The sequence below is a fragment of the Callospermophilus lateralis genome, chromosome 2 (assembly GCF_048772815.1).
Source record: "Callospermophilus lateralis isolate mCalLat2 chromosome 2, mCalLat2.hap1, whole genome shotgun sequence".
In the NCBI taxonomy this organism is placed as follows: domain Eukaryota; kingdom Metazoa; phylum Chordata; class Mammalia; order Rodentia; family Sciuridae; genus Callospermophilus; species Callospermophilus lateralis.
In genome coordinates this window covers 173,145,758-173,160,534 of record NC_135306.1, presented here as the reverse complement: position 1 = coordinate 173,160,534, position 14,777 = coordinate 173,145,758, and the positions used below count along the sequence as shown (strand labels likewise).

Here is a 14,777-nt window from a genome sequence, read left to right as displayed (position 1 = left end):
AACATTATCAAATATCTTATAATCAACCTGTTTTAAGTATGTCAAAGTGAATGGAATATTGACAAGATTGAAGGAGGAAAGTTGGAGGCAGAAGGACACAAGATGGTGTATCTCAGCTGTTCATGGAAATTATATTTAAAATAAGGAAAAGAGTTTTTCAAACTAGGTTTAATGCAAACATGGTAAAGACTGAAAATAATTTCATAATTCATATTATGAAGTTTAGTTAAAAGGAGGCAATATTAACCCTTATGTCAGGCAGTCTTGGTTGAAACCCTAACTGAATGACTGATGTATAACTTTTAATTCTCTTTCAATGTTTTGTGTTAAAACTGTGGATGATGATGCAACAAGGAAATCTTTGCTGAGTCTAGATCAAGTGTTGGTTGGTACATTTACTAGTATTTACTATAAATTAACTGAAAAGTAGGTAGGCATGGTGGCCCATACCAATAGTCCCAACATTTTAGTCCCATGGATATAATGTGTATTATGTGTTTGTTGGTCTTTGATCTGTCCCTGAAAAGAGAGAATTTGAAAAGATGGAATAAGACTGTCCAGAAATGAGAAAGAGATATAGTCCTGTGTTACATTGTATTATTATTTAATACATGGAGTTCTTGGTTGTTTAACTATTTATTATTACTAAAAAAGATTATGTATTTGGATACAGTACAGCTTATTGATGAATAATATGGGGCTGGGGATGCTGCTACTAAGGTGATAGAGAGCTTGCCCAGCACATGTGAGGCACTGGGTTTGATCTTCAGCAGCACATAAAAACAACTAAGTAAAATAAAGGTATTATATCCATCTACAACTAAAAATATTTTTTTAAAAATAATCAATATGCTGACAATTATTTCCATGTGTTGAGAGATTAAATGTGCTAAGGGTCTTTCATGCATTATTTTGCTGCAAATTAAATTGAAAACACTTTGAAGTGCATAAGACAAATAAAATAATGTTTGCAAAAGACATAAGAATAAGGAGTAATACTTTCCCCTTCCTTTGAAGCATGGAAAATATGACTAGACATTCCTCTATCAGGAAAGAGAATAAGTGACCTGGACGCAGGTAGAGGGACAAGAAGCACCGTTTGATCTGTTATTTCTAATATTGTATACAAGCTAAATATCCAGACAATAGAAAGGTACTCAGTGCTCAGTGAAACTGATTCACAGCAAGTCTAAATAAAACAAAATCTTATGTAGACTAACATAAATAACCCCAAGACTGTGATCCTGACTTAATCGGAAATGATGAGTAAAAATTCTATGCCATTGCAAAGGGGAAAGTTCTTAGAAACAGTTGTCTGATAGAAGGCACCTTTCAGATTTAACTTTCTGTATATTATACTTCAGCTGTATCGATCAGATTGGCTGCTCCAGCATCTGCCTATAACTGATACAGCCTTCATGAGGGTACTGCAAACGTGTTCATTAAAAGTAAGCTGACCTGAAGTTGTACTCGGAAACAACACATCTCCAAAAGCAACCATTTCTTCCAGTCAATAAAGAACAACTCGTCACCTACAAGGGAACTTTTCATATATCAGCTTTTAAAAAAATGTTTGCTTTCTTGGTTTTGAGTGAACAGCTATTAATTTCAATTCTTTCATTCCTTTCACAGGCACCATTTGACGAAAGCCTTCAGTGGCCACTCCATGTGCCTAGGTTGTTGTCCTTATCTGTTCCTTTTTTCATCCATGTTTTTGTTGTTGCATTATAGCTACACACAATGGGGGTATTAGTTATTGTATTTTCATATATGCACACAATATAAAAACATAATTTGGCCGACATCATTCTCCAGCATTTCCTCATTACCTACCCTCCCTTTCCCCCTGTCCCTTTACTCTTCTGATCTCTCTTCAATTTTTATGAGTTCATACCACGACCTTTCTTTTCCGTTTTCCTGTCTAGTTCCACATACAAGAAAAATCATATGACCCTTGAACTTCTGAGTTTGGCTTATTTTGCTTAACATAATGTTCTCAACTTCCATTTATTTTCCTGCAAATGACATAATTCTATTCTTCCTTATGATTAAATCAAACTCCATTTTGTATATATACTACAGTATCCATTCATGCATTGATAGACACCTCAACTGATTCTATAGTTTGGCTATCGTGAATTGTGCTACTGTAGTATAATGACTTTAATTCTTAGGGTAAATATGAAGGAGGGGTATAACTGGGTCATATTGTGGTTCTATTTCTTTTTTTTTTTTTTTGTGATGCTGGGGATTGAACCTAGTGCTTTTTGCATGCAAGCACTCTACCAACTGATATTCCCAGCCCTATTCCTAATGTTTTGAAGAAATTGTACAATTATTTCCAAAGTGGTTGTACTAATTTGCAATACCATCAATAATGTAAAAGAGTATCCACCTTCATTCAAGCCCTTATTATTGTTTGTATTTTTGATGGCTGCCATTCTAACCAGAGTGAGAAAAAATCTTTACTCGTTACTCTTCTGACAGGGATTAATAAATAGAATACATTGAATCAAGAGCTTTATAATGTTTTGAACAACCAATAAAAAAAAGAGAACTAAAAACCTTAAGACATATACACACAAAAATAAAAAAACTAATAAATCAATTCACAAATGGGCAAATTAATAAAACAGTCAGTTCTTAGAAGAAGAAATACAAATGGCCAAAAATACGAACAAATGTTCAACATTGTTAGAAATTGGGTAAATGCAAATTGTCTGCTACTTTTCAAAATTTTACTCAAAAATGCTTGCTTTTATCTGTTGTGTATTATACTTACTTTGTGTAATTTTAGTAGTGATTGACATCTACGTGGTAAATATGTCATATATTACATAATATTTTTCATTAAATTTCTGAAGGTCAGACAGAATTTTGTATAACTGAAATTTCATAATACTTCCATCTTTCTAGACTCTAGTTCAATATTGGGACAATACAAGGAAGTAAGTAATATATTCATTATAGTAATAAATATATGAATAAATATTTATATGCATATAAATAAATAAATAAAAACATGCATATAAGTAAATTGAATACTTCCCTAGGCATACTTACACCAAATAAATTATTGCCTCTTTTCTTGTTTAAAAAATGATTGAGTTGTGTTTGGGGAATACACAAAAATTTTATGTATACATAGAATCTCAGAATGTGAATTCATTTGGAAATGGGGTCTTTTCAATTTTAATTAAGTTTTCAAAGTTCATTTGTATTGGCATAGGTACTAAAATGAAAAACTGGTATATTTATAAGAGGAAATAATACACAGATCTGCGGAAAATACACTGTGAAGGTGGAAACAGAGATAGAGGGTGACACAACTGCCACTCAAAGAGTTTCAGAGATTTCCAGGAGGCATCCAAAGCTAGGAAGAAGCAAGGAAAGATTATTCTGTAGAACCTTCAGAGGGAGGATATACCTGAGTGTCTGCGGGTTTTGAACACGTCTATATACCTGTGAGAGGGCAAACTTCTTTTATTTTAAGTTACCCAGTTCATACAGTTTACAGAAGTTTAAGACCTAATACAAATGAGTTACAATAAATTTTAAACATTGGATACATAATATCTGAATAATCTGTTGCTCAAAATGTTTCCTAAATCTTCACTCAAAAAGAGCCACATCACCAGGATAAAGTGAAAAAGTTGTGAAAAAATAATTTAAAGACATTTGAGCATGTCCTGGGCTATGTGTATTTGACTTAAGCTGTTAGAACCATTCATCTGCAGGCAGGCATGAGAATTCATTTTCAGAATGATGACCCTGAAGCACTCTATCACGTTATGAAATATCCCAGCATCTTCACTTCAGAGTGTTTGCTGAGGCAAGAAGATGGGATAATTTATTTTAGAGAGATTTAGAGCCAAGAGAGTTGAGCCAAAATGGGTGTTCTTAAAATCTACTCAAGTTTTCTTTACATCAGTGGTATTTATACTTTATTAGTTTTAACTTCAGTCCTGGTCTCCCTAGGAGAATCTCCACCTTCTTCCCAGAAAAATATATACAAGCACATAAACCCCTTTTTTTTCCTGTTATGTTAGCATGGTCAGAGATTGCCTGATATCAGTCTTTATGTTTTGTAAGGTCTCAGAACAATTGCATTGGAGAGAATAGCCAATCAACAAATTGGATTTTAATTCCAAATTAGGAGATTGTGTCTTATATTTCTCTAATTCATTAGTATTAAAAGAAGACTTGATACATTCCTTATTTTTAATGCATATATATAAAGCCCTGGCTGTTTATTATCTTGTGAAAAAATGTGAATTATCATATTTTATGGTAGATTTCTAATTTCAAGGAGTCTGCATCCAGTTGCGAAAAAAATAAGACAAAAGAAGATTAAAATCACAAGATAAATTTGACGAGTTGCCATCTATACACCTGAGATGTTGTCACACACACACACACACACACACACACACACACATTCACACACTTGAGTGCTTAGGCATTTGTCTCAGAACATATTTCTTAATCACTCAATGCCCTTCAATGATGGCCTGCTGGATGCTAAGGCCACACACTATAACACTTTGTTTAGAATTTCTGTTTATACATGTTATCAATCTTTGGATCATTGTTTCTACAATGTGAATGTTTTCTGTAGAGTCAATCCCTTGTTTTCAATGAAAAATTAAAGCAGAGAAATAAAAAGTGAATAAGCATGCTCCCTCCACTTCCAGAAGTCATTGCAATGTTAGGGCAGAAATGACTTAAGCTCTGCTAATCAGACATCATCCTTAAAACACAAACCTCTAAAAAATTTGTTATATTTGAAACCAGGGTAACTTTGGTCCACTGTCTTTGTGAATGACATTAAGGCTACGTGGTTCTCAAGGCTGCTTTTGTGGGTTACCATGCAGACAGGCCACTTCTGGATCTGGCACAGGAGACCCATTCTTTAGTCTTGTCAGAAGTATGTTTGAGGAGCTTTTCCTAAAGGTCAGCATAAAAGCTATAACTGCACTTCCTCTAATAATTTTGTGGAATAGCTATATGGCCAAGTAATTTTCTTTCTTAACACTGTACTTTGCCATAGCCATGAATTTTACTAACTGCTATACTACCCCTCACAAACCCATTCCTTATTCTTTCTATGTTTGAATGTGAGTAAGAGTGGTTTGGAACTATTTGAAAGCCCAGAGATACTTATGGGAAGGTGCTCTTCCCAGGTATTTAGAGAAATGTCAAACAAATTTAAAAGAAGATTAAATGAATTAATAAAAAGAGCTGTAGGTGACAGATTGTAAACTCAAATTTGGATTAAACTTTATGGTTCCTACGTTACTGTAAGTAGAGAAAAATGGAACCATGAAATAGAGAGAAAGGCTGACTAAGAAAGTAGCTTTTAGGAGTTCCTAATTTCCGTCACTGAGAAGACTGAAGCACATTCATTTTTCCTGGCCTTGTTTTCAGAGTGATTCCTTATTTCATCATTATCTGGAAGTATCTTGAATGCATCCCAAAGGAAAAAAAAAAAAAAGTCAAAATCCAGAAAAAAACAAATAAACAAAAACTACCACCATAGGAAAGAATGGAGGAAAATATATCTCCTATCTTGTCTTCCCTCTTTTCCATTCCCTCTCTTTCCCCCTGCCTTTCTCTTTTCTCAACCTCCCCTTTTCCCTCACACATTGCTATGCACTCCCATAAAATGTCCTGAACTTTGTTAAACTCAATTCTTTCATTAAGGGATTTCAACTAATCAAGGATGTTTGTCACAATGCCTGATGTGCCTTGTATACTAACCTGCTTGTTCCTGGAGCCTTTCTTTTATCTAAAACCATTATAGACAAACTATTTTGACCCCAGCAGAAAATTGGATGAAACTCAAGAAAATTAGAAGTGATGATAGAGAAAAAGGGAGTTGAAAGTAAAAATTCAAAATGAAATCTCAGCTTTGCACGGCATGAGCTAAACTATGTCAGATGATGCAGTGAACAGATATATGGAAGTCAGGGAAGGAAGACTGAATTTTTTCTTTGTTTTTTATTTTATTTTTTTATCGGAAGTAATGTTCCTATAAATTTTGTCATATGATATCCAAATAAAAAATGGGAAGTAAACATGTAAAAAATGTGTTAAAATGAATTAAAACGGAGATCAGGCTTTAAAGGCTACCTGAGCAGACAAGACCAGATAAGATTCATTAGTGGCCTTAACCTTGCTTGATTTGCAAACATGAACAAAACTTAATTGGAACCACTTCTTACAAAAACTCATATTAAATCAAAGAGAATTCAAGCTTAATCAACCAGAGGAAACTAACCAATAACTATAAAACTAGAGATTTTCTAAGGGGATAGCTACATAAGGCAACTGAATAACTGTAATCAATCTAATATTTTCTTAGCTTTACTTCTGTTTGTCCTATAAAATCCTCTCTCTAGAGCTTCCTTGGTGGAGCTCCAAGTCACTTCTGGTTTGGAGTTGCACACTTCATTAATTACTGGCTGTTCAAATTTACTCTTTAAAATATTTATTGTGCCTCAGTTTACGTTTTAACAGCTGGGTTGCATTGGAAAGATAACAACAACAGGCATAGATTAAGAAGTAATGGAAAACATTTTTTTTTTTTTTTTTTTTTTTTTTGCTTCATGGGAAAGCTTGCATTCTGCAAATTGCACACAGAAAGTGCAGAGTTTGAGGGAAAAAAAATAGGATTGGTAAAAACCACTTACTGTATAACTCTGTAAACATAGTATTACCAAAAACAACAACAGAACAAATAAACATACAAGCAAAATCTCATCTTAAACTCTGGATTTAGTGTCCTAAGATGTAGATCCTGGAGGGAATTGGCTTCTTATAGAGCACATTAGCATAAAAATTAAAATCTGAGATGGATTTTTCATTCATCTCTTGTTTTCATGCAGATGAAAAGTTTTAATGGATTCTTCTCTATTCACAGTTTAGCCAGATATCTTGGTTCAGTGTAAAGCATAGGAATTTTGAAGGCACTAAATCCCACTATAAGTACAGGCTTTTCTATAAATTTTCTTTTTTTCTTGATTCCTTTATTGATTAAAAAAAAAAAAATTCTCAAAAGTTTGACAAGGCTATGACCCTATTGCTTCAAATCTTAACATACTGAGGGGAAATATGAGTTTTAAAACTTATATAATTCTGTCCTTTATTAATTGCTAATTTGCTGCAAGGAAAAAAAAAACTGAGAAAGAGTAGATTGGACTTGAGTGTTCCATAAAAAAGAATTTGAACACGAGGAGAGGCCCAGGAACTGAGAATTGAAGACACCTAGTTCTCAGTAGAGCTTTCATAAGTAATAGCATTCCAATTCAGAGGCTAAAAGTCATGCTCTTGTGAAAAAAGGTGAACACAGAGAGGTACATGCTCGCAATGCTCTGATTAAGTACTCAGAGCTCACCCTGCTTCCAGTACTATTCTCCCTTCCCCCTGTAAGGAAGAAAAAACCCACTAATTATTTTCCTCTTTCATCTTCATTTTGCTGTCTGTATTCTTCCCAGTTACAATCATAATTTCTGACTTCACGAATCTCTGGGGCACAGACTTCCATGTAGTCTGTTCCAGATAGGTATGCCTGGATGGGGACACTGGGAGGTTTTCTTGCATATGAAGTCCTTACATTAAAAAATTATAGTCTGAATAAACTTTTCCCCTCCAAGGAATAACTTAAATATTAAAATCTAAACTACTGGGAGCTAATGTAAAAGTTCATTTTATGCCTTCACATATGGAAAACAAAAGCTAATTTATTTAATAATGTTTCAAAAGTCTCATATAGAGAATTTACCAACACTTTAATTCAAATGTTGTCACTCATAGACTTCAATTCTGTTCTAGATATCTATTTATACCTCTACTGTCTCAATTGCTTGTTATTGTTTTGTCTAATAAGTTTCTTTGTTTCCTTTATTACTCCTGGATATATTTCATATCCACATAATTTCAGTGTAGAGAGTATGCATCAATTATTTTATTTAATAAATTTGCCTCATTCTCACCACACTGACAACTTGCCTAAATAATAAACACAAACATTCAAGTAATAATTCAAATTAAGAAAGCGAATTTTAAACATTAAATTGATATGTGTCCAGAATTAGGTTCTATTAAGAAGTTTAAAGATTGTTTGGAGGTTATCAGTTTATATCCCATAGATTTACAATATTGTGAAAGTAAACATGAGTAATTTAATTATACAACTTACATTAAGCAGATCTTACCTCTGTGAAGATATAGTTCTTTCAGAATTCTTTAAGTCTACACAGGTATCAAATTAGAATTTCTCTATAAATTGATCCCGTAAAACAAAATATTTTATCAGTCTTTATATTTACTTACTAGGAATAAATTAAACTTCTATTTTTCAAAATTCTTTTTCCTAAAATGAATATTAGAGTTTTAAAAAAATATCTTAGATTAAAAGTTAATTGATATTGCTTACAAAGATACAAATGAACCCATAATCCACTTCTCTAGTAGCTGGGTTCATATTGCTGTGTATGTATGTGTGTGTGCATGTGTGTGCAGCTGCAAACACACTTCTTATCATATTTTAGTGCTTATTTTAACATTGTTTTAAACATTTACCTTGCTTTAAATTATCTGTCAGTCCTTATCCTCTTCTACCTTCTTTTTCTTCTTGTTTCCCCTCCTCCTTCTCCTCTTTCACTTTTTTTTTTTGAGTTGAGTAATTTAATCTTTCACTGAGCTTTAACTGTACCCTAGTAAACAGGTATTTATCCAGAATATTCGATATTCTGATAACTCTGATCTGCTGAAAGTTATCATCTTAATCAAGAAATCTAGAAAATACAGTGTACATCCTAGTACACTTTCTTGAGAAGACTCAGCAAAAAAAAAAAAATCATTAGGAACAAAATTAAAATGCAATAGAATCATTAAAACAAAGTTGAACTGTTATTGCTTTCTAATCTTCTGTACAACTTTTCCAGATTTTAGTCTTTTAAAGTCATAATCCAGGTATAAATGTAGAATATTGGTACCAAATATCAAAGATTATTTTTGAGTTTGAATATCAAGAGGGAAGACATTTGGAAATAATAAAGTTCATTTGCTGTTTAAAATATCTAGAAAAAAAGTAAAAGTAATGGAAAAGAACAACAAGATGGAGGGAATAAAGAATGAATAATAATGAAGACAGAAAGGAAGAAAGGAAGAACATTGTGTGCTAAAAAAATATTGATTTGGGATTCAAAATAGGCCATAGTTAGTGGAATTATTCAAGTAAGTTTGTTACTATTTAGTAATTGATAATCAGAATTAAATAATTCCACTTAAATGGAAATTAAAAAGGTGATCAAATCAGAAAAACAGTAATTATATAACAAAAGACAAGAAAAACATGGTAACAGGGACTCATATGTTAAAATCTATCATGCAAGTGGTTATAGCTCATTTATGCCAAAAATTATACCTGGTTTATGAATTTGAGTTTTTCAGGAATGCACTTTACATTCCAGATTATTTTTTGCAACCAAATTCCTCCTTGCTTTTTTTTTCAGTGCTTACGATATCATTTAAGAGACAATTAAATTCATGAAATAAAAATCAATTTTAATATCAGCCTAACAAAATATAATTAGCAAAATGAGCTGGGAAATTTAGACTAATACTACTATCAAATGTATATAATCATGGAAATTATTCATTATTTGAAATTTCTAGCCTCAAGTTTTCTCGCCTTTATTCATCAGTCAAAGGTCAAGTCAGCATGTGATCAAACCTCCAAACTTGTAGCAAATTCCTGTGCATATTTGTATGTATTCTGTGATTTATACAAAATGTTCCTGAAATATAAATCTTACCTCATTCTGGAGGTCTCGGATCATTTTGGTCTTTCTTTCCACTTCAGTCTTTAAAAAGTTAATCTGAAAATGAATACAATATTATGTAGATGCATCCTAAATTTATTTTTATGATTTTTATATTTTTGATTATTTTCAGGTACAATAAAATGAATGTCCCTTTGTTATCAAATATTGAAAAAGAATAATTAATTAAAATTTTTCTTAATCAAAAGCTTCATTATTCAATTCATACATGTATTTAAGGATTATATGAAAATATTCTTTATCAGGTAACAATAAATTCATTTTTTTAAAGTTGAGAAACCACGCATATTACAACTGTAATTCATTTATTTTGCTAAACAATATGTTTAGAAAATTGAAGAGGGCAGGGATGGGAATAGGAAAGAGAGTAGAATGAATTGGTTCATAAATGAATACACAACCAGTGAAACTCTGCATTATGTACAACAAGAAGAATGGGATCCTAATTAGAGTAAGTTATACTTCATATATTTATAATATGTCAAAATGCATTCTACTGCCATCTATTTCTAAAAAGAACAAATAAAAACAAAAATATTACAAAAAATGGTTCTTAGAAAATACATTCTTATGTCAAGTCCAGTAACCTGGGAATTTCCCTTCATAAACATTCTACTGTTAAATTAGTCCTGTGCCCAGGTTTGAGAGCAAATGTATAGTGATCTACCTTTTATAAAGGTATGAAATATTGTATAAACTGTATCTAAGAAACTGTGATGTTTTCTCTTGGTGATCATATTGTTAGCATCTACAGTTACAACTTTAAGGTTGTATTCCAGGTGTATTTATTTGAATAGATATTGCATTTTTATCTGACCTGAGTACTTTAAAAGAAAAGCAGTATTGCACAGTGTTAGGATTTTTATAAAATGTATAGTCTTTATAATCTCTGAGTGTTCACAATGTTAAAAAAAGACATGATAGTTGATGAAACATTTAATTTCTCAAATTTGCTGCTTTCTGGTAATCACATATTTAAAAAAGTAAGAAGATGGGTGAAATTGATTTTCTTGATATGTTTCATTTGGTAGATTTAAAATACTATTATTTGTACATTTAATGCATTTGTGTGTGATGCTGGGGATGGAACCCAGGGCTCTGTATATATTAGGCAAACATTCTACCAGTGATCTGTTGCGCTTCCAGTCATATAGATTTTTTTTTAAGTATTTATTTTTTAGTGATAGTGGGACACATTACCTTTATTTTATTTATTTATTGTTACATGGTGCTGAGGATCGAACCCAGGGCCTCACACATGCTAGACAAGTGCTCTACTGCTGAGCCACAACCCCAGCCCCCATAATAGATTTTTAATGACAGGTTTACATTCTTTATTTGTAGTCTGTATTTTAAATTCAATGTTTGTTTTACATTCATAACACATCTGTCTTTGGATTAGCCATACTTCTAATGTCCAGTAACTTCATCTATTAGAAAAGATAGCTTTAAAGATTCCTAGAATGATGAAAGGGAACCATTGTATGTATAATCTTGGACTGCAAAATAAGTCATTGGGCTGGAAATAAAGTTTAAAAGAGAGTTACTTCTCTCCATAAACATAGTTTTAAAAATTGATTATTTATAAAATATTTCAAACACAAAAGAGTAAGTAATATGTGAAATGTCCTGTGGGCCCACCCCTATGCAGATATAATTGTTTTGTCCAATTTCTTTAGATATTTCATAAAGAAACTGTTATAATACTATTAAAACCCTGTCTAATTTTCCTTCATTTATTCTTCCCAAAGGTAACAACTATCCTTGAAGTTGATGCACATAGTTCCTCTCATGCATATTTTGACCATTTTATTTATTGCATATGGCCCCATGAAAAACATATATCACCTTTTTGTGTTAAAGTTTCTATAAGTTCTTTAGATTTAAAGTCTATATTTGTGAGTAATATCTATGTTCATTTTATGTAAAACCAGTTAATTTGTTGTAGATGATAAATTTGTCATCATAATAATCTAGTAAAAAGTACAAATTACTCATTTAATCAAAGTAAAGACTATTACTATAACCATTCATAACTACAATTGTTTAAATAAATGGATACTATTTTTCTTTTTTATATATAACAGTATACTAGTATGTGGCCATTCCTGGGGCCCATGAGTGAGTGTCCTTGGTCTAGAGTTAAGGTTTGAATGTTCTATGGTGGGGATAACATCTCTGGCATCTGCAACTGTCCCTTCATTGCTTCCATTAACACCATTTCCTGATCACTAGATATGACAGGGCAAAGAAGAAGTATAGCACAAATTCTGACTCCAAAATAGAATCTGGGCATATTAGATTTATTATGATACATTTAAAGTAGGACCCCAGAGAGAACTAGCTAGATTGTAGCTGAAACAGATAAGGAATGTTGTAGACTAATGTAGATGTTGTGGTAAGTCAATTACTATAGAAATAATGAGCAGAGGAAGTCAGTTGTTAGAGGGATAGTAAGAAGCAGGGAGAATTAGCTGAGTCATTGAAATACAGAACTACAAGATGAAAATCAGCGGATTCCTGTTTTCCATGTCTTCAAGAGCAGCAGTAGCTCTAGAACCACCTGACAGAATAATCACTTCTGACTCCTGAGCTTAGTTTTCCATGAAGATCAGTTGGAGCCTCATAACTGTTAGAATCCTTTCCTTTATGGCATGGAGAGAATGCATGACTATTCATTACAATGATAGCAAAAACCCATACCCAAACAACTATGATGGTGAAAGTACATATAAAACAAGAAGAGTTTAAGAACTAGTTCATATCTACTGTTTTGGTCATATTTACTTTTCTATAATTTTTAAATTGGTGCATTAAAAGTATATATGAACTTGCTTGATTGACTGACATATTCATACATGTATATAACACTTGCCATATCAAATTTTTTTTTTTTTTGGTGGTTCTGGGGATTGAACCCAGGACTCTGTGCATGCAAGGCAAGCACTCTACCAACTGAGCTATATCCCCAGTCTACCATATCAATTTTTAAGGTTACATTTGAACTATAGGATAATGACAGCAACCCAAATCATTAGTCATACTTACTATCTTATTAGGTAGGGAGCTCACGTCAGTTGATAAAACAAAGGTATTATGTGGAAGAAATTGATGCAATTTGTAATTAGATATGCATGCAGAACAGTATGCTTCCCTACAGACAGATTTTTACATCTATTTCTACCCAAGAATTTTATTAGAACCAGAAAATTTCTATATATTGCTGATTTGTCTTTAAGCAATGAACTAGTGAAAGACATTTCAATTATATAAGTAATCTACTTTTTTACTGGTAGCATTATTTTCCACAAATCTTCACATATTGGGATCATTCAGTATAAATTTTCCATAACTAAAAATTCAATTAAATGAAGAGTATACTGAAAATATGCTGTCAGACCTATAATTCTTTAAATATTAAATATTGACATAAAAATTTGAGAATGTGATATTTATTCAGGACCAAAAAAATTTCAGAATATTTTAAAAGCATTAGCATTTATAATCACTGGTAGAATCCCAGAAGGATTTAAGATCCTTGGAGAAATAAACATCCCTAGCAGATAGTTACAAAATAATTTTCAGATGGGAAATACCATGTGTCTACTTTGAATAAAGAATGAAGCACAGTAATACTTCTTCCTTAATGAGAATAAAAGCTTTAAGGTAAGTCTTGTTTTAGAATAATTATGTCTCACTTAAGACAAGTTAAGCCATAAAAATTAACAAGAGTAATGAAATGCATCAAATGATCATCAATATCTTTAATTATTCTGGCTACACCTGAGAGCTCCTTCTTCTTTGCTATAGATTTCCATGAAGAAGACAAGTTTGAAAGATTTGTCACGCATTACTGGCTTAGGGATAAAAATAATAATTCAGTCCTCATAAACAACATGAATAAACAATTAGATAAAGACAGATTTACTCTTATAAAATTAAATTATTTAGAAATGTATCTTTTTTATATTTTTATAATTTAATAAACAAGACTGCCTTTATGCTTCATATTATTTTACTTGGGACTTAAATAGATACTGTTGTTATTTGTAACCTAATTTGCAAAAAAAAAAAAAATGCATTTTTTTATGGGAGAAAAAGCATAGCCTTTGGTACTTAATCAAAGTCAGCAAAAAATCTAAAATAGTACAAAAATATTTGTAGAAACAAAGCCAAATTCCCTCCTGATTTGAAAGAAAGCAATTACAATTACTTTAATCTCTTTCTTATGTAAATTTCAGTTACAACTATAGCCTTTTAAACAGTAAAATAATTAGTAATGACTCACAACAATAACAATGGTGAGAATATGTATAATTTAATCCTTACTTAGTGTCTTCATGTAGCAATACAAATCACAAAGCATTCTGTTTGAGTCTACCCACATTTTCAAAAAATTATCTCAATAATATTAAACTTATCTTCTCCTGGAATGCATATGAAAAACATGAAACAATCGCAATTTACATATTTTTTTTGTATGTGAAATCTATAAAAAAATATATATTTTATTTCTTTCTGGACTTACTTCATGGTAAAAACTTTCAAACTTTGAAGTATTAGAAGATATCATTTATTCAATTCAAATATAGAGCACATTTCTCCAAAGTGACCAGTATAATTTCTTTTACATGTAGATGCTTTCATTCATTGATCATAATATTTAATATATTAAAGCATCCTTAGATTTGTTTATTTGGGATTTCTACATCAAAAAGTCATTATAAAATATATCTGAGTATAGGCATATTATCATTTATTGATTTTGGAATCATAAATGTACATGTGCATAAAGTGATATCAGAGTTCTAATTCTTTTTCTCTTCTCTAGGAAATATTGCATATATTACAGATGATTAGTCTTTAAAAATACAGGTGAGAATCACTATTAAGTGGTCTGTGCCTATAATTACAGTTGCTCAGGAGGAT

General features: G+C 31.6%; 1 protein-coding gene and 1 non-coding gene across 3 annotated transcripts in view; both read right to left on the bottom strand.

Annotated features, from left to right (window-relative positions):
- The window catches only part of Luzp2 (leucine zipper protein 2), a 477,784-nt gene that overhangs the window by 247,821 nt on the left and 215,186 nt on the right, over positions 1 to 14,777 (bottom strand). For both annotated transcript variants that reach the window (XM_076844277.2, XM_077108699.1), the window contains exon 5: positions 9,822 to 9,884. In XM_076844277.2, the coding sequence (XP_076700392.2) occupies positions 9,822 to 9,884 (63 nt within the window). The remainder of the gene's footprint in view (positions 1 to 9,821; positions 9,885 to 14,777) is intronic.
- Positions 12,746 to 12,818, bottom strand: Trnaa-ugc (transfer RNA alanine (anticodon UGC)). Its single transcript has one exon. It is a non-coding gene; the product is annotated as a tRNA-Ala (tRNA).